The sequence below is a fragment of the Hyla sarda genome, chromosome 9, assembly GCF_029499605.1.
Source record: "Hyla sarda isolate aHylSar1 chromosome 9, aHylSar1.hap1, whole genome shotgun sequence".
NCBI classification, from domain to species: domain Eukaryota; kingdom Metazoa; phylum Chordata; class Amphibia; order Anura; family Hylidae; genus Hyla; species Hyla sarda.
Window position 1 is genome coordinate 167,977,837 of NC_079197.1, and position 26,947 is coordinate 168,004,783.

Below are 26,947 nucleotides of genomic sequence, written 5' to 3' on the forward strand. Positions count from 1 at the left end.
TCCATTGCTACAGCCTGCCTGTGGCAGGTTGAAGAAATAGAGTGCCAATCCAATGGATCAGTGTAATACTATAGTATTACACTGATCTGTATGATTTCTCATACAAGTCCACTAGGGGGACTAAAAAAAGTGTAGATAAAAAGTATTTAAAATGATAAAAATATCACTCCATAGTAAAAATTCTATTTTCAGGTACAAAAATGTAAACAAACAAACATAAAACATGTTATTGCTTTGTGCAGAATTGTCAGAGCTATGAAAATATAACATTATCAAAACTGCATGGAAAATGGCGTAAAAAAAAAAAATACTGTATAAGGCTTCAAAATATTCTAGAACCTTCATGTTTTCGTCACAAAGTACAAGTACTCCATTATATTAGTGGCCATCTTCTTCCCATTGGTCAATATTTGTTGTGCTATAAGTTAGTGCGAGAAACCTCCTCACGGGCCCACGTGTCTGGGTCATACTCTGATGGTTTCATAGTATTTCTCTGCCCAGCTCAGTTTGTGATACCGCAGCCATAACCTGTTGTCCCAGCAATACTCGGGTGATAGCACCTTTGATGGTAGGCGTTCCAGGGCCAGGTACCTGTTGAGGTGGCTCTCATCATGCCAGATGGCTTCCAAACCATTTTCCTTGTCCTTCAAGATGTTCCTCAGGCAGGTGGAAGTGAGATTGGCAAGGTGAGTGGGCGTTCCCCCAAACACTGCTCCATGGTAATAAAACATACCCATCGATGGAGCCAAAAAGGCTGCAGATAAAGGATTCCTCTCGTAGGGAAATTTCTCTTTGTTTGCTAAGTAATATCCAGAATGTAGCTGAGCTACAAGGTCACCAAGAGTCTCTGGTCCATAGTTGGAGGTAAATACCTAAAGATATGGAAGAAACTATTAGGGCATGGTTCCTTGCTTAGGTTAGATGTAGATAGATAGATTTAACCAGGGTAGGGGGTCACTTTTTGGCAAGTTAGGGGTGTCCAGAAGTGACCATACCACAAGAGTCAGCAGAGTTTGGACACAGATTACTGCTCAAAATTTTAAGTTGCTCTACTTCCAAGGAGCCATTATGTTGAGGAGCTTGGTTACAAACCCACTCTCTCAATTTGCTCTCTCTACAGATGGTCAAGTTGTGGTGGCTAACAGGGTGGCGTGCGTAGTGTATTGATAGGGTGTTGTGACTGGAATAGAGTTTGTGACGCCAGGGTAGTGTTAACCTCCAAACTCCAAGGATAAGCAGCTTCCTGGGCCAAGCACTGGGGCAATAAATACCATAGATAGATGAAAGGTTACGGAAACTACTTTTACTGAAAAGGTCTGGCAGGCAGATGGTACAGTCTATGCAATATAACAGCAAACTTTGGTAGTGCAACAAATGGGGTAAAGTGGCAGAAATAGTCAATTTATATCACTGGGTACTCTTGTAATTATGCTGCAGCTGTGACAACTTAACTTGGCTTATATGGACTTTAGACTGACTTGGGAGACACTAACTGAGACTTGGGGTACTCCACGCAACATCAATGAAATTGCTTACCGCCAGGGGTGAACTTGGACCTTTGGACTGGAGCTGCCAGAGGCTTTTACTCTTGCTATTTGCTTTATGGGGCCCTTCTGGCTCTAATACAACTTCTTCCCACAACTGGAGCTTGACAAACTTGACCTGGAGACCTTGACTTTTTCCCAGACTTGGACACTGCACAACTTACTCACGTGGACTGACAGACTCCTCACGCTAACTTTACACTTTGACTGACTGACTTAGCTCCTTCTACTTCTCCTCACAATCACTATTACTAACTCCTCCCTGTCTAGCCAGACTAGGGACTTCATGCTAGACTCTGATTGGCCACAGTGATCACATGACACCTCTGCAACCTTTCCCTTAAAAGGCACAGTACACTTTATACAGAATATCCATTGGTATAAAACACGGGACATAAAATACAAAATGAAATAAGAAGTTTCCTGGAAATGTGGCCCAAAACAGACACCTGAGGCAATATCTACATCAGAGGACAGGCAGAGTAATGTGTTCTGTACCGGGTCACCACACACTAATGTTGAGTCTATGCCTCTCATTAACTCACCTACTCAACTGTTCTATCTCCCACAGCTTGTGGCACCCTGGTGGTCCAGTCTCTTTCAAGCCCCTTGGCTTCCTCACAGCCTTGGCCCTATTATAGATATTTTTAACCTACCGACATGTGCTGCCCCCCTACACACTGGCAGTCCTAGAACAGGAGCAATTGCACGCATTATCTTTGGTCACTTGTCAGCACTACCGCCTCCTCTTATGTAGTAGCATAAAAGCAGCTCTTACCACCTGTATGGTGTCCGGCCAGACCCCTGCACTACGCAAATTCTAATACATTTTATATATTTTAATCTTTTCCGTTTACCCATTATATACTGTATTCTGCAGACGGCGCTAGTACAAGTTGCTTCACAGCCAGTTGACTTTCTGACTTGGTGACCTCTATCTGCGCAGTTATAGTTACAGGGACGTCACGAGAAGAACACGCAAAAACTCATACGGCTTCAGACAAGTGTGCTGACACAAGGAAGAATAGAAAATATATAATAATTATAAAAAGGATATTTCAGCTATCAGGTATTGTAGCTTACAGTGAAGGAGGGATTGGGAGTGCCCAGTTTCCACGCAGATCCCCTTCATTGCAGCCTTAACATCAAGGGATGACCAGTCATTTATCCATTGCCTGGGGCCATTCCAGACGGAAAGCCTCCTATGATGTAAGAAGTGACTTGCAACTTATGAACATAACCTGCGCTCCACTGTTGGGCATCTCAGCTCATTATATGTGAGTATGGAGACATCTGAAGAGACTAAAGAACATAAAGACCCTCATTCTTCAGGTTTGCAGATCCCCAAGCTTGCCCCTTTGCTCCAGATATTTGGAGTCAACTATCTGGAAAACAGAAAACTGTGTACTACTGAGATTGCGCCTTAATGTTGTGAAAGGATATTCTACAGTTATGGCACCGCTATACACGTGTGTCTAGAGTGATTACCACATATTACCATAAAGACACTCCACTTACAGGGGTAGTCCAGCGGAAAACTTTTTTATATATAAACTGGTTCAAGAAAGTTAAACAGTTTAGTAAATTACTTCTATTAAAAAATCTTAATCCTTCCAGTACTTATTAGCTGCTGAATACTACAGAGGAAATTATTTTCTTTTTGGAACACAGTGCTCTCTGCTGACATCTCTGTCCATTTTAGGAACTGTCCAGAGCAGCATATGTTTTCTATGGGGATTGTCTCTTACTCTGGACAGTTCTTAAAATGGACAGAGATGTCAGCAGAGAGCACTGTGGTCGTGATGTCAGCAGAGAGCTCTGTGTTCCAAAAAGAAAAGAATTTCCTCTGTAGTATTCAGCAGCTAATAAGTACTGGAAGGATTAAGATTTTTTGAGTGAAGTAATTTACAAATCTGTTTAACTTTCTGGCACCAGTTGATTAAAAAAAAAAAAAAAAGTTTTCCACTGGAGTACCCCTTTAACATCTCACCTAACACTACAGTACATTAGGGTGTGCTACGGGAAAATACCCTCTAAGGCTGGGTTCACACTACGTTTTCTCCCATACGGGAGCACATACGGCAGGGGGGAGCTAAAAGCTCGCGCTCCCGTATGTCACCGTATGCGCTCCCGTATGTCATTCATTTCAATGAGCCGACCGGAGTGAAACGTTCGGTCCGGTCGGCTCATTTTTGTGCCGTATGCGCTTTTACAACCGGACCTAAAACCGTGGTTGACCACGGTTTTAGGTCCGGTTGTAAAAGCGCATACGGCGCAAAAATGAGCCGACCGGACCGAACGTTTCACTCCGGTCGGCTCATTGAAATGAATGACATACGGGAGCGCATACGGTCACATACGGGAGCGCGAGGTTTTAGCTCCCTCCTGCCGTATGCGCTCCCGTATGGGACAAAACGTAGTGTGGACCCAGCCTAACCTGGTTTATCCTACGGAGCATAGATAGGATTATCCTACAGACACCCTTTGGCTTTCCTAACCATGAACTGTGACAGACGGTGGTAACACAAAACCAGCCAATGGCTTTGTGCCCTCTGAGCTGTGCACCACTTATCTATTATCTATATATCTACCTATCTCTCTCTCTCTCATATCTATACATATATAGATATATATGTATAGACATATATTAACCATTATCTATCTATCTATCTATCTAAACGTAGAAAGGATCACAGCACCCAAACTTGAATACAGAAAATCAGCGGTTTATTTCATCATTAGGAAATAAAGTGCAATGTTTCAGTGGTCTCACACTATGATCGGGCAGGCGGTGTGAGACCACTGAAATGTTGCACTTTATTTGCTGATGATGGAATAAACCACTGATTTTCTGTATTCAAGTTTGGGTGCTGCGGTCCTTCTACTTTTATTGAAATTGGAGTCCCTGACCAAGTCTCCTGTGACTGTATGCACCTAAGACCAACTTTACGGGCTAGTGGGGGTGCTACTTTTCTGGACTCTATCTATCTATCTATCTATCTAGACAAAGAATAAGTCAGCCAGCACTTTAGTTGATCCCAAACTATTATATGGACCTGGCCTACAGGTGCACGTTACTAGGCTAGATATACAGCAACAGAAGAATACAGCAGCACACTGCCAGCACAAGGATATAGATGATGAACATGCAGATAAAACATGAAGAGCTATACAGCTATGGTGTAATAGATGCAAATGTGAAACTATGAAGTAGTCAGGCACTTAGCTCGCAAATTTGTCTCCGCCGGCGGTCAAATAGCTTGGACCGTCTGAACTGTTCACACAGAGGCATATTCACAGTGTAGGGTCCGTCCCAATGAGGCCACCTTATCGCGGTGGGACGGTCCAAGCTATTTGACCGCCGGCGGAGACAAATTTGCGAGCTAAGTGCCTCACTATCTCATAGTTTCACATTTGCATCTATTACACCATAGCTGTATAGCTCTCCATGTTTTAACTGCACATCTATTTATTTAAAGAAGCGACGTTTCAGCAACCTCTCGTTGCCGTTCTCAGCTGAGCTTGAGAACGGCGACGAGAGGTCGTTGAAATGTCGCTTCTTTTGTACACTGGGATAATGAAATAAACCTCCACCTTTTTTGCACCGATTTTTTCTGTGTGCTGCTGGTCTCTTGTTTTATAATTACTAGTGAGTCTCTCACCAAGGTCCACATCCAGCCTGCACCATTGGACTTGTTTTCTACTCAAAGTTGGGCTGCTCTTCTGGGATTTTTTTTATTTTTTATCTATCTATCTTATATCTATCTTATATCTATCTATCTATCTATCTCATATCTATCTATCTATCTATCTCATATCTATCTATCTATCTATCTATCTATCTCATATCTATCTATCTCATATCTATCTATCTATCTATCTATCTCATATCTATCTATCTATCTCATATCCATCTATCTATCTATCTCATATCCATCTATCTATCTCATATCTATATATCTATCTCATATCTATATATCTATCTATCTCATATCTATCTATCTATCTCATATCTATCTATCTATCTATCTATCTATCTATCTCATATCTATCTATCTATCTATCTATCTATCTATCTCATATCTATCTATCTATCTATCTCATATCCATCTATCTATCTCATATCCATCTATCTATCTCATATCTATCTATCTATCTCATATCTATCTATCTCATATCTATCTATCTATCTATCTATCTCATATCTATCTATCTCATATCTATCTAGCTATCTCATATCTATCTATCTCATATCTATCTCATATCCATCTATCTATCTCATATCTATCTATCTATCTCATATCTATCTATCTCTCATATCTATCTATCTCATATCTATCTATCTATCTATCTATCTCATATCTATCTATCTATCTATCTGATATCTATCTATCTATCTATCATCTATCTCATATCTATCTCATATATATCTATCTGTCTATCTATCTATCTCATATCTATCTATCTCATATCTATCTATCTCATATCTATCTATCTCATATCTATCTATCTCATATCTATCTCATATCTATCTCATATCTATCTCATATCTATCTCATATCTATCTATCTATCTATCTATCTATCTATCTCATATCTATCTCATATCTATCTCATATCTATCTCATATCTATCTCATATCTATCTATCTCATATCTATCTATCTCATATCCATCTATCTATCTCATATCTATCTATCTCTCATATCTATCTATCTCATATCTATCTATCTATCTATCTCATATCTATCTATCTATCTATCTGATATCTATCTATCTATCATCTATCTCATATCTATCTCATATCTATCTATCTATCTATCTATCTATCTCATATCTATCTATCTATCTATCTATCTATCTCATATCTATCTATCTCATATCTATCTATCTCATATCTATCTATCTCATATCTATCTCATATCTATCTCATATCTATCTCATATCTATCTATCTATCTATCTCATATCTATCTCATATCTATCTCATATCTATCTATCTATCTATCTCATATCTATCTATCTCATATCTATCTATCTATCTATCTATCTCATATCTATCTCATATCTATCTATCTCATATCTATCTATCTATCTATCCATCTATCTATCTCATATCTATCTCATATCTATCTATCTCATATCTATCTATCTATCTATCTATCTCATATCTATCTATCTATCTCATATCTATCTATCTATTTATCTATCAATCATTTATCCCTAAACAATATTTATGTAGTAAAACTATAAATCCCAGATGGCCCTATATACCTAGCAGTTGTTGCTTTCCACAATCTTAAAGATCTGTTTATTATAGACTTCTAATCCACAGTCATTATACCTGATCAACATCCATACAGAACAGGTAATCCACTTGATTACGAGCCAGAGGCAGCACTAGATCCCTGAGATCAAAGAAGCGCAGCATAGAGATGTCCTGCCAGCGAGCCCGCCTGGTCACCTGCAGGATGGTGATGGACATACCAGACCGAATATTAATGTTGGGCACATCTGATGGGCGGTCAGTGAGGACATAGACCACGCAGGGCAGGCCAGGCATGAAAAAGCGATTAGCGGAGGAAAGAAACTCTTCAAGATAAGTGTCAAGATACCTGAGAAAGAGAAGAAATGAAAACACCAATATTAAAATACCAGTCTAACCTTCTGAATTATATTCGGGCATCCATCTCTGTAAGTACATTCCGAATATTACACACTACTAAAATACAGGCCGAAATAATAAAATCTACTTCTACTTCTGTTCACAATGAGCAAATCAAGAGGAATTCAAGCAGAAAAATTTTTCATGCCGAAAAAATCATTTTCTTTTCGCGCAAAATTTCGTGTGGAATTTGCACGGAATTGTACGCAGAAATGGGGGAGAAAGAAGTGAAGGGTTTTTCAGCCATTTCCGTGCGAATTCTGCGCAAATTTACCATTGACTTCTATTGATTTCTGCTCTCGAATTCCGCTTGAAGAATAAACATGTTCTTTCTTCAAGCGGAAAGGAATTCAGCGTCGGAATTCCGCTAGCAGAAATTCCGCAGTGTGAACAGGACAGCGGAAATAACATTAAAGTCAATGGGCAGAGGAGATGAGCATTAATCTGGAGCGGAGAATTCAAGAGGAAATACTCGAGTAAACGCCTCTTGAATTACTCCGTGTGAACGCACCCTAAGGGTGCAACTTTTGTCAGCCATTTGGGATCTACAATTGTAGTCATAGTTCCCATACACTTAGGTTAAAATAACCGAATCTTGTAGTGATCCCACCCGCAGGTTCCAGGTCTTCACTGCAGGAAGGACGTGTGACTAGTGATGTCATGCCACGCCCCCTCCATCCATGTCTATGGCCGTCATGCCCCCTCCCATAGACATGAATGGAGGGGGTGTGGTGTGACATCACTAGGGGGTGTGGCCGTGACGTCACATCCCCGTCTCGGAAGCAGCGCCCGACACAGAATGCCGGGGGCTGCACCGAGATCACACATCTTATCCCCTATCCCTCCTGCCGACTTAGAAAGGGACATTCAACACTTTAGTATAAACTACAACATGACATCCCACATGTGTCCTGTAAGATACTTTAGGAAATAAATCATGATCACTCACTTTCTAACTGCGAATACCGAGAGACCAATCACAGTCCCAAGAGCCCGATGAACTTCATTTTCCTTCTCATGATCGAACATTCCTTCCCACACAATGGGAGCTCCCCAAGGCGTTGTAGAAGGCTCCTTTGGAAAGCACCTAGAAAAGCAGGTATATGAATCCAAGCAATTGCCACCATTTTTAACCAAGTAAATATCACCATCTCTTGTAAGAACATACAAGACTAGGCCACCATGTTGACTTCTGTTGGGCTTGCATGATGGATAGGGTAAAATCACCAGTTACTATTATCCATCATGGAAACTCATTGTTTCCCTATGGTCATGGGGAATCATCCATGACCTTTACCAATAGGAGAAGATTGTGGTCACACAACAGTCAATGGTGAAAAAAACAACAACCACAAAGCACCGGGTTAAGCAACTGCACCTTTGTGTGCTAATCCTGTAGCCCATGAACTTTGACAGTTCCTCTTGTTTGGAAAAATTCAAAATTGCTTCTTGTAGGTACTTGTAGTTTTTTTTTAAGATCTGAAGGGTTGCCACTTTGCTGCTCATAAACGTTGCCCAACACATGTACAATCTCAGTTGAATTTTGGGTTCATACATTGGTGCAACATCTACCAAATTCATAAATCCCATGGATGAAAAAACAGTCCTATAACAATGAATAAACAGTCCTATAACAATGAAAAAATGGTCCTATAACATATGGAGATACAGGTAAAGGAAAAAAAAGACCAAGGATCCAGACGCTGCTTCATCCAGAAATTACCTCAAGAAGTGCAAAATGGTTGATACGCCGAGCGCTCCGGGTCCCTGCTACTCCCCGGAGCGCTCGCGGCGTTCCTCTCTCTGCAGCGCCCCGGTCAGACCCGCTGACCGGGAGCGCTGCACTGACACTGTCGGCGGGGATGCGATTCGCATAGCAGGACGCGCCCGCTAGCGAATCGCATCCCAAGTTACTCACCTGTCCCGGTCCCCGGCTGTCACGTCCTGGCGCGCGCTGCTCCACTCCTTAGGGCGCGCGCACGCCAGCTCTCTAAGGTTTAAAGGGCCAGTGCACCAATGATTGGTGCCTGGCCCAATCAGTCTAATTAGCTTCCACCTGCTCCCTGTCTATATAACCTCACTTCCCCTTCCCTTCCTTGCCGGATCTTGTTGCCCTTGTGCCTAGAGAAAGCGTTTATAGTGTTGCCTTACCAGTGTTCCTGACTTCTTGCTGTCTCCATTGACTACGAACCTTGCCGCCTGCCCCGACCTTCTGCTAGGTCTGACCTCGCCTCTGTCTAGTCCTTCTGTCCCACGCCTTCTCAGCAGTCAGCGAGGTTGAGCCGTTGCTGGTGGATACGACCTGGTTGCTACCGCCGCAGAAAGACCATCCCGCTTTGCGGCGGGCTCTGGTGAATACCAGTAGCAACCTAGAACCGGTTCACCGACACGGTCCACGCCAATCCCTCGCTGACACAGAGGATCCACATCCAGCCTGCCGAATCCTAACAATGGTGTAATAACCAAAGAACTTTTATCAGACATACAGAATTATGACGCGTTTCGGGGCTGGCTTGCCCCTTCCTCAGATAATCTAAAGGACCAATGGCACCAGCATGCCTTATATAACACAAATGGGGTATAGACAGGTCAAGGGGCAGGAATTCATGATGTCATTTCCATTAACTAACATGACATTACCAACTGAAAAAGAAACTTAGTGCAGCATAAATAGATCGACATTCAATACAAAAATGTAGGCATGTGTATACTGCACTATTTATGGTGCACTAAGTTTATTTTTCAGTTAGTAATGTCATGCCCCTTGACCTGTCTATCCCCCATTTTGTGTTATATAAGGCATGCTGGTGCCATTAGTCCTTTAGATTATCTGAGGAAGGGGCAAGCCAGCCCCGAAACGTGTCACAATTCTGTATGTCTAATAAAAGTTCTTTGGTTACTACACCATTTTGCACTTCTTGAAGTTATTTCTGGATGTAGCAGCACCTGGAACCTTGGTTTTTTTCCTTTACCCGTATCTACGTTGCAACAGGTTGGGTTGCCCCCTTCCTGTGACCTTCAGGCTGAGCAGCCCCTTAATAGGGGTGATATGCGCATGATTGTTATCCTTGAGGTGAGCGGCCACCCAGACTGATTCCCTGGGTGTTATCTATCTACTGCTGCTTATAAGATACCCCACCTCACTTGGGTAATACACGGGGCGCTGCCTCACGGCTTTCTGTTTTGCTTTTCTACTTCTACACTATAACTTATGGGAACAGGCATAAAATGGCCCCCAGACAGGTGGTTGTACCATTTTGTATTCCAGATGGTCCTATCTGACCTGTTGTGTAAGAGATTAGGGCGTATTTTTCGCCCTATAGGACGCACCGGCATATAAGATGCACCCAATTTTAAAGGTGCAAAATCTAGAAAAAAAAAGATTCTGCACCAAACAGTGATCTTCAACCTACGGACCTCCAGATGTTGCAAAACTACAACTCCCAGCATGCCCGGACAGCCAACGGCTGTCCGGGCATGCTGGGAGTTGTAGTTTTGCAACATCTGGAGGTCCGCAGGTTGAAGACCACTGGTATAGGAGGTAGTACTCACCTGTCCCCGCCGCTCTGGACCCGTCACCGCTCGTCACCGCTGCCCTGGATGTCGCTCCATCGCTGTTGCCGCGTCCCCAGGATGTCCCCGACGCTCCGGACGTCTTCTTCCCCGGGATCCACGCTCTCCATCGCCGTCATCACGTCACTACGCACGCCGCTCCTATTGGATGACGGGACAACGTGATGGAGAGCGCCGGCCATGCAGGGGATCCCAGCACGGAGCAGACACAGAGGAGGCAGGTAAGGTCCCTCCCGGGGTCCTGTAAGCTGTTCGGAACGCGCCGGTCCCGCACAGCCCGACTGAGCAGCCGGGTTGGTGTCACTTTCGCTTCAGACGCGGCAGTCAGCTTTGATCGCCGCGTCTGAAGGGTTAATACAGGGCATCACGGCGATCGGTGATGTCCTGTATTAGCCGCAGGTCCCGGCCGTTGATGGCCGCAGGGACCGACCCGATAGGTGTCTGTATTCGCCGTATAAGACGCACCAACTTTCCCCCCCCAGTTTTGGGGAACAAAAAGTGTGTCTTAGGCTGGGTTCACACTACGTTTTTCAACTACGGTTCCCGCATATGTTTTCTATCAAAAACCGTATGGGAAAAAAACGGATGGAACAGTATGGGAAAAAGTAAACCGTATGCGTTTTTAAACAGTATACTGTTTTTAAAAGTGCATACAGTTCCGTCAGTTTTTATAGAAAAAAAACACATACGTTTTTGAAAATTTTGTCCATTTATAATGGGAGGGGTCTTGGGTGGGGACTTTAGGATTCAAATGCGCGTGTGCAAAGTAAAAACTTATAAGTTTTTCCCATATGGAACCGTATACATGTGCGTTTCCCATTGACGTCCATGTTAAAAAAAAACGTATGCGGTTGCAGTACGGTTTTTAAACTGGAGACAAAATCGTGTTCAACCATTGTTTTGACTCCGATTTAAAAACCGTACATGTATACGGTTCCATATGGGAAAAACGTATACGTTTTTACTTTGCACATGCGCATTTGAATCCTAAAGTCCCCACCCAAGACCCCTCCCATTAAAAATGGACAACATTTTCAAAAACGTATGTGTTTTTTTCTATAAAAACTGACAGAACTGTATGCACTTTTAAAAATAGTACACTGTTTAAAAACGCATACGGTTTACGTTTTCCCATACTGTTCCATCCGTTTTTTTTCCATACGGTTTTTGATAGAAAACGTATGCGGGAACCATAGTTGAAAAACGTAGTGTGAACTCAGCCTTATACGGCAAAAAATACGGTAATCTTACTGGAAAACCCCATTTCTAAAAGGAAGCATGGCAGTGGTTTAAGGAGTTCCCTACTGGAAATAAAGTCTGCACCTGTAAACTGGGTATGATCATTGAATAGGTCCTGACTTCTGGGACTCCCAATTATCCTGAGAATGATGGGGGTCACAGGAATAGTTTAATTCTATGGCCCCTTTACAGTTTCTCCCTACATCATTAGGCGGGTACGATAGACACCAAATATTATTCACCTCCCACCCCCTGAGGCCAGTTTTTCCGTTAACTCTTTGGGTCTGGTCACGTCAACAAGACATCACGACCCCAAAAAAATTTATTGCTTCTCCGTTTCCTGCCATCGCTGGTCCGTGTGAAGCTTCTTTGTATTGTCTGCAACAAAAACCAAGCAAGATAAAGCTGGCCATGAACATTAAGCGTTGGCCAAATCTGATCATTTCGGTAGGATTAGTATGGTGGCCTCCTGAGTCTCTCCAGAGGGAAGATGTTTTGTTTTTGGAAAGATAAGCTACCGCCAGAGGTGTATGACAGCGACCTATTATCCTTCTCCGCCTACTGAAAAGACATGCACATTTGGTCTAATCTCGAGGCCCACCAACATTTGGGGTTTTTCCAGTTACGCCATTGGAATAGAATAGAAAAAAATTCAAATCCTGGACTGTTGGTGGACCTTGAGGACTGGGTTGGGGACCTCTGGTATAAATAACAGTACATGTGTATGAGGGATTGGGGCAGATTGGGTGGAGGTTACCGAATCTGCAAGCTCTCCTCCCTAGCCAGATCTAAACCAGCCTAAGCCCCGCCCCTTTTTTCCCAACACAGGAGGTAAAATGTCTATATTTGCAGTATTTTAACAAAGCTTTTAAGATCTATAAATTTATACCAACCTTAATGAGCTGATGTAGATGATATAGCCTAGAATCAATAGGGGTATGCTGCACCAAAGTAGCCCTTTCTTGGCAATCTGTATCAAGAGATATTCAGATTAAATTATAATATTTCAAAATGTTCGATCTAACAACTCAACCTCAGGAGTAAAGGGTAAACATAGTGGGCACCAAGTGGCTATGAGCCCTCCCACCTCCATGCAGCCGATCGACCGCGGAGCACCGATATCACTGATCATTGCTATGCTATGGCATAGCACTGAACAGTGAAAGCAATCTGATTGTTGCTTATAATAGTCTCCTACGGGGGGGGGGGGGGGGGGGGGGGGGGGCTAAGAAGTGTTAAAAAATGTTATAAAAATTTAAATCACTCCCTTTTCCCATTTTACTAATTAAAATTAATTAAAACAACCTATTAAAATATCATGTTTATGACCCCACAAGGTGAACGGTGTAAACATAGAAATAAATACCAAACATCAGAATTGATGGACTATATATATATATATATATATATATATATAGTGACCCCCCGACCTACGATGGCCCCGACATACGATCATTTCAGCATACGATCACTCTCAGACTCCATCACATGTTGAAGGCAGCATCAACATACGATGCTTTTGTATGTCGGGGCCATCGCATAAACGGCTATCCTCCAGCGCAGACTGCTTCAGCTGCCACCGGATAGCCGTTTACGGTGCCCCGTGTGGTCCACTGACGATCACTTACCTGTCCTCGGGGCTCCGGCGCGTCCTCTTTGGGATCCCCTGCATCGTCGGCGCTCTCCATCGTCGTCATCACATCGCTGCGCACGTCGTCCCGTCATCCAATAGGAGCGGCGTGCGTAACGACGTGATGGCGGCGACGGAGAGCGAGGATGCCGGAGGGTCGGGGACACCCCGGGGACGTGGTGACAGCGATGGAGGGCGACATCCAGGGCAGCGGTGACGAGGGGTGACAATCCGGAGCGGCGGGGACAGGTGAGTATAACCTCCAATACCAGTGGTCTTCAACCTGCAGACCTCCAGATGTTGCAAAACTACAACTCCCAGCATGCCCGGACAGCCAACGGCTGTCCTGGCATGCTGGGTGTTGTAGTTTTTGCAACATCTGGAGGTCTGCAGGTTGTAGACCGCTGTCCTATACTTTACATTGCACGGATCCCTCTGGTTTCAACAAACGATGGTCCGTTTGGAACGTATTACCATCGTATGTTGAGGGACCACTGTATATATATATATGTATATATATATGTGTGTGCGTGTGTCCTCATATGATTAAAAAGTCCAATCATAACAGAAATAGTACCGATAAATAATACAGATCAACAAAATGAGAAAAGATAAAAAAAATTATAGAGGTCAGAATAGTTTTAAGCATCGTGATTTTGTGAAATGTGGGTAATTCGCAAAAACTATATTTTATATAATGTAAATAATAACATTATATGTATATTTGTAATCTATATTGGAATCTGCTGTGCTCTATCTCTTCATCCAATCCCTGCAGGCTGCTCTGTAACCCCTTCCTCTCTGTTTTCATGCTGCAGTCTGATAGGACAGGAGTGAGCACAGAGGAGTGCTAGTCTCGTCCTCACTTACTGGACTTTGTCTCTGCCTGTGCTTCAGCTGGGACAAAGATGATGCTGCAGCCGGACAGGATTATGTTTTAGATGTTATGGGGACCCCTAGTGGTCTTTTTTTTTTTTTTTAATAAGATATGATTTCTATAAAAAGGTGATATATTTTTAATGAAGTATAAGAGAAAGAGTAACGTTTTGCCAAGATCTACAACAGATAAAACGTTTTTTTTTTACTCTGACAGTGCCCATTTAAAGGGGTACTCCACCCCTAGACATCTTATCCCTGATTGTGGGGGTCCCGCTGCTGGGGGGCCCCCGCAATATAGCATGCAGCACCCACCTGTATCTGCTTCCGGCTGTGTTGTCATAGTCATAATAGAATGTCAGATATAGTCCAGTGTCATAAAATGTTTTAGCCAGTCAGAAATGTATAGTCAGCTATGTCTGTTATATGCATAGTCACTAGTTGTGCATAGTCCATAGTCATACCTACTAAAAGAAAAAAAAAAAGTTATGTCATTATAAGTCATGTTGTTATAGTCATAGGTATATTCAACAAGATAATGATTCCTTATCTCAAGCTAGTCCTAGAGTTATAATGTTCATCAGATTTGCAGAGCATGTATGGACATTATATACAGACTCTTATCACCAGTCGATCAGTTTCCATATTTGTTTTCATCCGCCTGGAATTGGACGTTGTATGTAATGCTTCAGGACTGCATGCGGCCTAGTGGCCATTTCGCTCCTCTACCTAAGGGAACAGACGTCAAGGGCGACTTATATTAAGCAAGGGGGGTTTGTTGTGTCCCGGTACAGAACATGGTTCTGTACAGTTTCCTTAAGTCCCCCTCAGGTAGAGTCTCTCCTGCAGGATCCCCCTAGGTCATTATTATGGTTTCTATTGTACATGAATTAAGTTTGTTTATTTTAGGTATTGTACTGTAAATATAAGCTATATGCAAAGGTTATTAGGATCTTTAAACTGTATAGGACCTTTCTAAGGTCATGTGATATGGTCATGTGATATGTGATCACCTGATACCCAGAGTTTCAGAGGCACAGGTGACCACAGGCAACCAGCTACCAATGGGCTTTAGCCCAGCCCCCTGATATAAAAAGGACCGTAGTCTCCACACTAGGTCTCTTGAGTTCATAGTCTCTCTTGGTTCCAGCACAAGTCCTGTACAAGTTCAGTCCAGTCCAGCTAGGCCAAAGCCCTACTAGTCTGCAGCCATATCTAACCTGTAAGTCTCATCTATGTCTACAAGTCAAGTCTCTACTGTCCCTACCAAAGTCCTAACATTATCACAGTGGCCGCATCATCATTATTACCACTACAAGTCAAAGCAAATAAAAAGAGGAGTTGGGGGGCTCACACTAATATTGTGAATGAAGTATATGCCGAGGTTTCTGCGTTACACGTAACCCCACGTGTAGAAAGTGAATACAATAAAAGAACAAGGGTTGCAGACCTCAAGGTATATACTTACTATATGTGGAATAGATCACTGGGTTTTTAATAAAGATAGGATATATGTGTAATGGAATAGAGTGCGCAGACCAGTTGTATACCGTATATACTCGAGTATAAGCCAAATTTTTCAGCACGATTTTTCGTGCTGAAAACACCCCCCTTGGCTTATACTCGAGTGAAATCTCCGCCCTCAGTGGTCTTCAACCTGCGGACCTCCAGATGTTTCAAAACTACAACTCCCAGCAAGCCCGGGCAGCCATCGGCTGTCCGGGCTTGCTGGGAGTTGTAGTTTTGAAACCTCCGGAGGTCCGCAGTTTGAAGACCACTGCGGCCTTCGACATCAACCAGCCTCTCCCCCTCTCACCCCCTTTAGTTTTGTACTCACCTCCACGGGACGTTAGGGTGTGCTGGTCCCGGCCATCTGAGCTGCAGGGACCGTCCGGTGGGGAGGGATAGTCGTTCCGGGCTGTCCATCTTCACCTCTTCTCCGCGCTTCGGGCCCGGCCCCGGAATAGTCACGTTGCCTTGACAACAACGCACAGGGATGTTCAAGAGCAACGTCCCTGTGCGTCGTCGTCAAGGCAACGTCTCTATTCCGGGCCCAAAGTGTGGAGAAGGTGCCCCCCCCCCCCCCCCCCCCCGGTGAAGATGGACAGCCCGGAACGACTATCCCTCCCCACCGGACGGTCCCTGCAGCACAGATGGCCCGGACCAGCTCACCCTAACATCCCGCCGAGCGGAGGTGAGTACAAAACTAAAGGGGGTGAGGGGGGGGGGGGGGATGGATGATGTCGAAGGCCGCAGTGGTCTTCAACCTGCGGACCTCCAGATGTTTCAAAACTACAACTCCCAGCAAGCCCGGACAGTTGCAGTTTCGAAACATCTGGAGGTCCGCAGGTTGAAGACCTGACAAGCGGTGATGATGAAGGGGGGGGGGGCTGATGACATGTGGTGATGATGAAGGGGGGGGTGGGCTGATGACATGTGGTGATGATGAAGGGGGGGGGTGGGCTGATGACATGTGGTGATGATGAAGCGGGGAAGGGATGATGACAAGGGGATGATGAAGGGGGGTGGGCTGATGACATGTGGTGATAATGAAGGGGGGGGGTGGGCTGATGACATGTGGTGATGATGAAGGGGGGGGGGCTGATGACATGTGGTGATGATGAAGGGGGGGGGCTGATGACATGTGGTGATGATGAAGGGGGGGTGGACTGAAGACATGTGGTGATGATGAAGGGGGGGTGGGCTGATGACATGTGGTGATGATGAAGGGGGGGTGGGCTGGTGACATGTGGTGATGATGAAGGGGGGGTGGGTTGATGACATGTGGTGATGATGAAGGGGGGTGGGCTGATGACATGTGGTGATGATGAAGGGGGTGGGTGGGCTGATGACATGTGGTGATGATGAAGGGTGGGTGGGATGATGACAAGGTGATGATGAAAGGTGGGTGGGATGATGACAAGGGGATGATGAAGGGGGGTTGGGTTGATGACATGTGGTGATGATGAAGGGTGGGTGGGATGATGATAAGGGGATGATGAAGGGGGGGGCTGATGACATGTGGTGATGATGAAGGGGGTGTGGGATGATGACAAGGGGATAATGATGAAGGTGGGATGATGAAGGGGGGATGATGGCAGGGTAATGATGAAGGGGGGGATGATGACAGGCAGTGATGATGAAGGGGGGATGATGACAAGGTGATGATGATGAGGGTGTTAATGACGGGGGTCTGGATGATGATGGGGGTCTGGATGATGACATGGGGGGATGATAAGTCAACAACTTTTCCTGGGTTTTTGGGGTGAAATTAGGGGCCTTGGCTTATATTCAGGTCGGCTTATACTCAAGTATAACCAAAAAAATGTCTATTGATTAATTAGTTACATAAATGGTCTCAGCAGGGCCCTTCCAAGAGACCAGTATTAAAAAACTAAATAGTATTAAAACAATGATGTAAGATAAAATAATAGTTTATAGCAGCCGCCTCTGTATAACGTGGATTATATTTGGTGCAGTCCAGCCGTTTCTGTTATCTGATTTGTATTATCGTCAGTCTTAGAATAATAGTAGCAATAGGTGTTGTAATCCAGGAAATATTGTAACAAGTTATGGATCCAGAGATACTGTAGCAAGTAATGATTGTCGGTGCTACTGCACCACTCACCGCTCCGTTTGGGTCGGGATGGTAGCCCCTGGTGTGCTGGGCTCCTCGTCGCAGACTGGTTCGCCTGGGCAGCCGGCACAATAGATGTGTGTCCCGAACGTCCTCCGGTGGGGCACAGATGATTGCTTGGTCTTACGGATGGAATCACGGCAAACAGGCAGGTTGGTGAGTGGATGCAGGTGATGCTTGTATGCGCGGCAGCGTGGGCACGTCCTGAACAGTGGTCCTGGCAATGGGGGGTTCCAGCTGTTGCCAATGTTGGTAGTGGGTAATAGTTCCAGAGGTGGTCTGTGTGAAGTAGGTACAGGGCTAGACGCGTTTCGGGGAGACCCCTTTTTCAATAGCATGAAAGCATTGAAAAAGGGGTCTCCTCAAACCGGAGGGGGTTCGGGACACACCGCGCAGACACGTCATCTATTGTGCCGGCTGCCCAGGCGAACCAGCCTGTGACGAGGAGTCCAGCACACCAGGGGCTACCATCCCGACCCAAACGGAGCGGTGAGTGGTGCAGTAGCACCGACAATCATTACTTGCTACAGTATCTCTGGATCCATAACTTGTTACAATATTTCCTGGATTACAACATCTATTGCTACTATTATTCTAAGACTGACGATAATACAAATCAGATAACAGAAACGGCTGGAATGCACCAAATATAATCCACGTTATACAGAGGCGGCTGCTATAAACTATTATTTTATCTTATCATTGTTTTAATACTATTTCGTTTTTTAATACTGGTCTCTAGCAAGGGCCCTGCTGAGACCATTTATGTAACTAATTAATCAATAGACATTTTTTGGTTATCTATACAACTGGTCTGCACATTCTATTCCATTACACATATATCCTATTTTTATTAAAAACCCAGTGATCCATTCCACATATAGTAAGTATATACCTTGAGGTCTGCAACCCTTGTTCTTTTACAAATCAAAGCAAACCTGAGAGGTTCCCTGTGTCCCTCTGTGGAAGTTGGCTATCTGTAAGAAATGTTATACAGTGACCCCCCCCCCCCCCGACCTACGATGGCCCCGACATACGATCATTTCAGCATACGATCACTCTCAGAGGTCATCACATGTTGAAGGCAGCATCAACATACGATGCTTTTGTATGTCGGGGCCATCGCATAAACGGCTATCCTCCAGCGCAGACTGCTTCAGCTGACACCGGATAGCCGTTTACGGTGCCCCGTGTGGTCCGCTGACGATCACTTACCTGTCCTCGGGGCTCCAGCGCGTCCTCTTCGGGATCCCCTGCATCGTCGGTGCTCTCCATCGTCGTCATCACGTCGCTGCGCACGCCGTCCCGTCATTCAATAGGAGCGGAGTACGCAGCGACATGATGGCGGCGACGGAGAGCGAGGATGCCGGGGAAGCAGAAGCCTTGCCGGAGCGTCGGGGACACCTCGGGGACACGGCGACAGCGATGGAGGGCGACAACCAGGGCAGCGGTGACGAGCGGTGACGGTCCGGAGCGGCGGGGACACGTGAGTATGACCTCCAATACCAGTGGTCTTCAACCCGCGAACCTCCAGATGTTGCAAAACTACAACTCCCAGCATGCCCGGACAGCCAACGGCTGTCCGGGCATGCTGGGTGTTGTAGTTTTGCAACATCTGGAGGTCGGCAGGTTGTAGACCACTGTCCTATACTTTACATTGCACGGATCCTTAACATACAATGGTTTCAACAAACGATGGTCCGGAACGGATTACCATCGTATGTTGAGGGACCACTGTACGGCCTTCTTCAGTAAAGTTCCAGTTGCATCAAAACCTGCTTTGGACTCTCATTCAATATATGCCATTTCTGGGTTGGTTGTCGGCGGTGCCCTACACCATACAACCATATCCTGGCGTCACGAACACTAGGGGTTAACAACAAGTTTCCCCAGGGGTTCATACCATATGGCCCCACCACCTACACCGCTACACCCCATGTGGTTCCGCCATAAACGGTGGGTCATCACACATGGAGGGGGCATGTCAGCCGAGCTGCGGCAGAGCCGAGACCCCGTACAGGAGGTCGCAGTGTTCGGACCCCCCCCCCCCCCCCCCGCGCGATCAACACAGATCTCCTTTAAGTATAGCCAAAGAGACTCACCTTGTTCTCGGTCCGGAGACTGACATTCTTGCACGATAGTCTCATGAGTATAAGGCGCAGTCTCCTGTCTCTAGCCTGAGGTGCTCCGCAGCCTCCTACACTGACATCTTCTTTTCATAAGGTGAGTCAGTACAAACACTTGGAGGAATATAAAGCAGCAAACAACAAGAGAGATGGGTTTGTCAGGAGGAGTTTTACTTTATCCAATGATGTCCTGAGGTCTATGAGAAAAGGCAAGGAGGAGAACGTAGGCTGGCGCAGGTCAAATGGATCCTGTCCAGGCAGTACACATGTTCCTAAAACCTACAGGGGGGAACAAATCCTTCTTCTTCCTCAGAACTTTTATATATATAGAAATGTTGGGATTTTCCAAAATTGTTTTAAAAATTTCATTTAAAAAAAAAAAAATGTTTTCCTATGATTTGCCCAATTGAGGTAAAATAGCACTTTCATTGCAGAAAAATGCAATGTGTGAACACAGCTGTTACACCGAGCGCTCCGGGTCCCTGCTCCTCCCCGGAGCGCTCGCGGCGTTCTCCCCTCTGCAGCGCCCCGGTCAGACCCGCTGACCGGGAGCGCTGCACTGTTACTGCCGTCGGGGATGTGATCCGCGTAGCGGGACGCGCCCGCCCGTTGGTCGCATCTCAATCTACTCACCTGTCCCGTTCCCCGGCTGTCACGTCCCGGCGCGCGAGGCCCTGCTCTCTAGGGCGCGCGTGCGCCGGCTCTCTAAGATTTAAAGGGCCAGTGCACCACTGATTGGTGCCTGGCCCAATCAGTGTCAATTAGCTTCCCTGCTCCATGTGAATAAAAACCCACTTCCCCTTCCTGTCCTTGCCGGATCTTTTTGCCTCGTGCCTAGTGAAAGCGTTTTGTGAGTGCCTTTACCAGTGTTTCCAGACCTTCTGCCGTTGCCCTTGACTACGAACCTTGCCGCCTGCCCTGACCTTCTGCTACGTCTGACCTCGCCTCTGTCTAGTCCTCCTGTACCACGCCAGTCTCAGCAGTCATTGAGGTTGAGCTGCTACCGGTGGATACGACCTGGTTGCTACCGCCGCAGCAAGACCATCCCGCTTTGCGGCGGGCTCTGGTGAAAATCAGTAGCAGCTTAGAACCGGTCCACGCCAATCCCTCGCTGACACAGAGGATTCACCACCAGTGTCCTCGCTGCATACCAGTCCGGATCCTGACAACAGCCTCAGGAAACGTGCTACTTCCCCATCAGCTTAGTGTATGCACAGTTTAAAGGGGTTCTCCGGTGAAAAACTTTTTTTTTTTAATCAACTGGTGCCAGAAAGCTAATCAGATTTGTAAATTACTTCTATTAAAAATTTTTTTAATCCTTCCTGTACTTATTAGCTGCTGAATACTACAGCGGAAATTCTTTTCTTTTTGGAACACAGAGCTGTCTGCTGACATCATGAGCACAATGTTCTCTGCTGACATCTCTGTCCATTTTAGGAACTGTCCAGAACAGCATATGTTTGCTATGGGGATTTCCTTTTACCCTGGACAGTTCCTAAAATGGACAGAGATGTCAGCAGAGAGCACTGTGCTCATGATGTCAGCAGAGAGCTCTGTGTTTCAAACGGAAAAGAATTTCCACTGTAGTATTCAGCAGCTACAGGAAGGATTAAGTACAGGAAGGATTAAGTACAGGAAGGATTAAGATTTTTTAAATAGAAGTCATTTACAAATCTGTTTAACTTTCTGGCACCAGTTGATTTAACAAAAAAAAAATTTTTTTCACAGGAGTACCCCTTTAAGTCTTTTTAGCCTTTCGGTATTGACAGGTTTTGGAGGCCTCACCTTTTTCATCAGACAAGTGTATATGGTGTTGATACTTCTTTTTACTATCTAACACAGTGGTCTCTAAACTGTGGACCTCCAGCTGACAGTTTGTCAATCAGACAATAAAGTTTTTTTTGTCTATTATTAGCGTAGACCTAACGTACGCTACGCTGTTAGTGTAGCACTTGCGTACTTTATTGGTAAAAAAAACAAACAAACTACCTGCGCATGCGCCAGAAGAGGTCGCAGATTTGTCGCTGAGCCACGGAAGAAACAGGAAGAAAAGATTTGCCTCGGACGTCAGAAGATAGGAAGAACAGAAGCAAGAACACACCTCCAGACATCCCACTTACCGAACACAACATGGCCGAGGTACACAGCAAGCCACTGGAAGAAAAAGGGGCCAGCTTCCGGATCTTCACAAAAGGTAAGAAAATACATATATACATAATCACAACACACATAAAAAAAACACATACCTATACACACATAACACACAAACATAATAACAAAAAACAGTATAAACAAGGGAGAACCCCTTTAATGTGCATAAAGAAGCCAAGGAAAGATGGAAAAATCTCCAAAAGGCATCAAATTACAGATTAGACATTCTTATAATATGTCAACAAAAGTAAGATTTTATTTCCATCATTTACACTTTCAAAATAACAGAAAACAAAAAAAAGGCATCTGCAAAAGTTTGGGCACCTTGCAGAGTTAATATCTTGTACTGCCCCCTTTGGCAAGTATCACAGCTTGTAAACGCTTTTTGTAGCCAGCCAAGAGTCTTTCAATTCTTGTTTGAGGTATCTTTGCCCATTCTTCCTTACAAAAGTCTTCCAGTTCTTTGAGATTTCTGGGCTGTCTGTCACGCACTGCTCTTTTTTAAGGTCTATCCATAGATTTTCAATTATGCTGAGGTCAGGAGATTGTGAAGGCCATGACAAAACCTTCAGTTTACGCCTCTTTTGGATTTCGAGGTGTGTTTAGGATCATTATCCATTTGTAGAAGCCATCCTCTCTTTAACGTCAGCTTTTTCACAGATGGCATCAAGTTAGCATCCAAAATTTGCTGACATTTTATTGAATCCATTTTTCCTTCTACTCGTGAGATGTTCCCTGTGCCTCTGGCTGCAATACAACCCCAAAGCATGATGGGCAATGCCGCTCATCACTAATCTAGTTATAGTGTGACCATTTTCCTTTAAACTCATATTTACAAAAAAAAAAAAACAATGTGTATGTATATATATATATATATATATATATATATATATATTATATATGTATAAATTACATTGCTAAATATTAATTCAATAAAAAATGACATTGCAGAATATTAATTAAATTTCATATTTACCAAAAATTAATAAATAAACATATAAATGAGTATCACAGGAATTGCGCAGGTATTTCATAGTGATTTCCTCCATGATTTCTTTTCAGTTTTTAATCCTTCACACTTGAGTGATCTGCTATAAGGAGTGGTTCAGTTTATCCTCAAACAATAAGTAATACTGTAATAACCCTTTAAGAGACAATCCTATGACTATCTCCTTCAATCTGCTGCTCAGCATACACAGGAGTAAACCCTGCCGCACCCGTACACTCACGCCTTGTTTTTACATGCTGCTCTATGAATAGTCCTGTTTTCTGTGCTTGTTATTTAATACCAGACTAATACACAAAAAAGATGAAAATTGTTTGGCGGGGGTGATAGAAAAATATATATATATACAGTGGTCCCTCAAGTTACAATATTAATCGGTTCCAGGACGACCATTGTATGTTGAAACCATTGTATGTTGAGACCAGAACTCTATGGAAACCTGGTAATTCGTTCTGAAGCCACCAAAATGTCATCCAAAAATAGGAAAAAGTGAGGATTAAAGAAAAATAAGTAGATAACTAATATAGATAAAGCAAATCCTTACATATATATATATATATATATAAAAAATAGCTGCTGGAAGCTGTAAATCACTGTCTAGGTCAGTGTTTCCCAACCAGGGTGCCTCCAGCTGTTGCAAAAACTACAACTCCCAGCATGCCCGGACAGCCGTTGGCTGTCCGGGCATGCTGGGAGTTGTAGTTTTGCAACAGCTGGAGGCACCCTGGTTGGGAAACAATGGTTTATGTAGAGGACAGGAGCTTCTTCAGGGTCCTGTACAGAACACACAGTGTCCCAAATGGGTCCGCCCTTACTTGGTGTCCAAAGGAGCAGCTAACCCTGGTACAGGTAAGGAGTAGTACAGAACTTGTAGTTCCTCCCTGTACTGTAGGGGGCGCTACCAGACACCAGTCAGTGCATACACTTCAGTAATACAGGTAAAGAGTACAGAACTTGTAGTTCCTCCCTGTACTGTAGGGGGCACTACCAGACATCAGTCAGTGCATACACTTCAGTAATACAGGTAAAGAGTACAGAACTTGTAGTTCCTCCCTGTACTGTAGGGGGCGCTACCAGACCCCAGTCAGTGCATACACTTCAGTAATACAGGTAAAGAGTACAGAACTTGTAGTTCCTCCCTGTACTGTAGGGGGCGCTACCAGACACCAGTCAGTGCATACACTTCAGTAATACAGGTAAAGAGTACAGAACTTGTAGTTCCTCCCTGTACTGTAGGGGGCGCTATCAGACAGCCATTTAGTGCATGAACTTTGGTAATAGAGGTGATTTGCCAGTAAAATGCCCATTCTGATTGGTCAGTTCCTCCAGTTGTGACACGTTTCACAGATCTGGACTGTCCGTAACATTGTATGTTGAGTCTGGTTTCAAGTTACAATGGTCCAGAAAAGACCATTGTATGATGAAACTATTGTATGTTGAGGCCATTGTAAGTTGAGGGATCACTGTATATATATATATTCTATTTGGAGGGATTCGTGACCGGGATCTGTAGCAACTGGACACACCCTATCATCACTGCATTGACCCTAGGAGTGCTGCTCTTTTGGAGTTTTATATATATATATATATATATATATATATATATATATATATATACACATATATATATTTGTTACAATTTCCAGAAATATAATATTGGGGGAGATTTATCAAAACCTGTCCAGAGGAAAAGTTGCCCAGTTGCCCATAGCAACCAATCAGATCGCTTCTTTCATTTTGCAGAGGCCTTGTTATAAATGAAAGTAGCGATCTGATTGGTTGCTATGGGCAACTGGGCAACTTTTCCTCTGGACAGGTTTTGATGAATCTCCCCCATTCTGTCTTTTTAATGCCTTTTTAATTACAGTAACCCCCCGACCTACGATATGGCCCCGACATATGATGCTTTTATATGTCGGGGCCATCGCATTAACTGCTATCGGACAGCGCAAAATGCTTAAGCTGCTGTCGGATAGCAGTTTAAGCATCCCGGGCAGGTTCGCTTACCTATTCCCGCTGCTCCGGGTCCACTTCGCAATCCTCCGGCGTCTTCCGCATCTTCTGCAGGGTCCGGGCCTCGCTTTCCGGCGTCGTTATTACGTCACTACGCACGCCGCGCCGGCGCACCAACGTAATAACGTCACCAGAAAGCGAGGCCTGGACCCTGCAGAAGATGCAGAAGAAGCCGGAGGATCGCGAAGAAGACACCGGAGCAGCGGGACAGCATCGGGAGCCCCTGGGACAGGATCGGGAGCCCCTGGGAAAGGATCGGGAGCCCCTGGGACAGGATCGGGAGCCCCTGGGAAAGGATCGGGAGCCCCTGGGACAGGATCGGGAGCCCCTGGGAAAGGATCGGGAGCCCCTGGGACAGGATCGGGAGCCCCTGGGAAAGGATCGGGAGCCCCTGGGACAGGATCGGGAGCCCCTGGGAAAGGATCGGGAGCCCCTGGGACAGGATCGGGAGCCCCTGGGACAGCATCGGGAGCGGTGAGGACGCGGTCCGGAGTGGCGGGGACAGGTGAGTACAGCTTCCTATACTTTACATTGCACGGATCCCTCAACATACGATGGATTCGACAAACGATGGGTCGTTTGGAACGAATTACCATCGTATGTTGAAGGACCACTGTATTACTCAATTTAAAGGTTTTTTTTTTCCCCTTGAGAAATGACATTCGTGGGTATCTATTCAGGAACAGACAGAGCTGCATGAATATACAGTGTCTTGCATAAGTATTCACCCCCCTGAGATTTTTTGCTTATTTTGCTGCTGGTAAAAACTGTATTTAAAGGGGTATTCCAGGAAAAAACTTTTTTTTATATATATATATATATATATATCAACTGGTTCCAGAAAGTTAAACAGATTTGTAAATTACTTCTATTAAAAAATCTTAATCCTTTCAGTACTTATGAGCTTCTGAAGTTAAGGTTGTTTTTTTCTGTCTAAGTAAACTCTGATGACACCTGTCTCGGGAAACGCCCAGTTTAGAAGCAAATCCCCATAGCAAACCTCTTCTAAACTGGGCGTTTCCCGAGACACGTGTCATCAGAGATTACTTAGACAGAAAAGAACAACCTAAACTTCAGAAGCTCATAAGTACTGAAAGGATTAAGATTTTTTAATAGAAGTAATTTACAAATCTGTTTAACTTTCTGGAGCCAGTTGATATATAAAAAAAAGTTTTTTCCTGGAATACCCTTTAAAATTTAAATAGACTTTTAACATTTGATCAACACAGCATAGTACTTTGAAAGTGCGAAATAAATACCTGGTATTTCACCTTTCACCACAACTATAGCTCCAAGTCTTTCGGGTGATGTCTCTACCAGCTCTGCACATCTAGAAATGGAAATGGTTGTCCATTCTACTTGGCAAAAAAGCTGAATCTCAGTCAGATTAGATGGAGACGCCTGTGATTAGTAATTCCCAAGTCTTGCCATAAATTCTCAGGTCTGGGCTTTGGACCATTTTAGGACATACCATGCTGTGATGTAAAGCA

The 26,947-nt window shown here is 44.5% G+C and overlaps 1 protein-coding gene across 1 annotated transcript; it reads right to left on the reverse strand.

Moving 5' to 3' along the window:
- Nucleotides 1-268: 268 nt before the first annotated feature.
- Nucleotides 269-16,465, reverse strand: LOC130291750 (N-acetyllactosaminide alpha-1,3-galactosyltransferase-like). The gene is made up of 5 exons (XM_056540954.1): nucleotides 16,362-16,465; nucleotides 12,912-12,988; nucleotides 8,156-8,293; nucleotides 6,886-7,156; nucleotides 269-872 (listed from the first exon to the last, which is right to left on the reverse strand). Exons 3-5 carry the CDS (start codon nucleotides 8,233-8,235, stop codon nucleotides 465-467), a joined length of 759 nt encoding a protein of 252 aa, XP_056396929.1. The 5' UTR covers nucleotides 8,236-8,293; nucleotides 12,912-12,988; nucleotides 16,362-16,465; the 3' UTR covers nucleotides 269-464.
- Nucleotides 16,466-26,947: the final 10,482 nt, after the last annotated feature.

Bases quoted from the DNA above. Each gene is read 5' to 3' on its own strand.
- LOC130291750 (XM_056540954.1), bottom strand. From the start codon at position 8,235: ATGTTCGATCATGAGAAGGAAAATGAAGTTCATCGGGCTCTTGGGACT. The intron at 7,157-8,155 runs GTGAGTGATCAT...TCTCTTTCTCAG, and splicing joins TCGGTATTCGCAGTTAGAAA to GTATCTTGACACTTATCTTG. The intron at 873-6,885 runs GTATAATGACTG...CCATATCTTTAG, and splicing joins TCTGTATGGATGTTGATCAG to GTATTTACCTCCAACTATGG.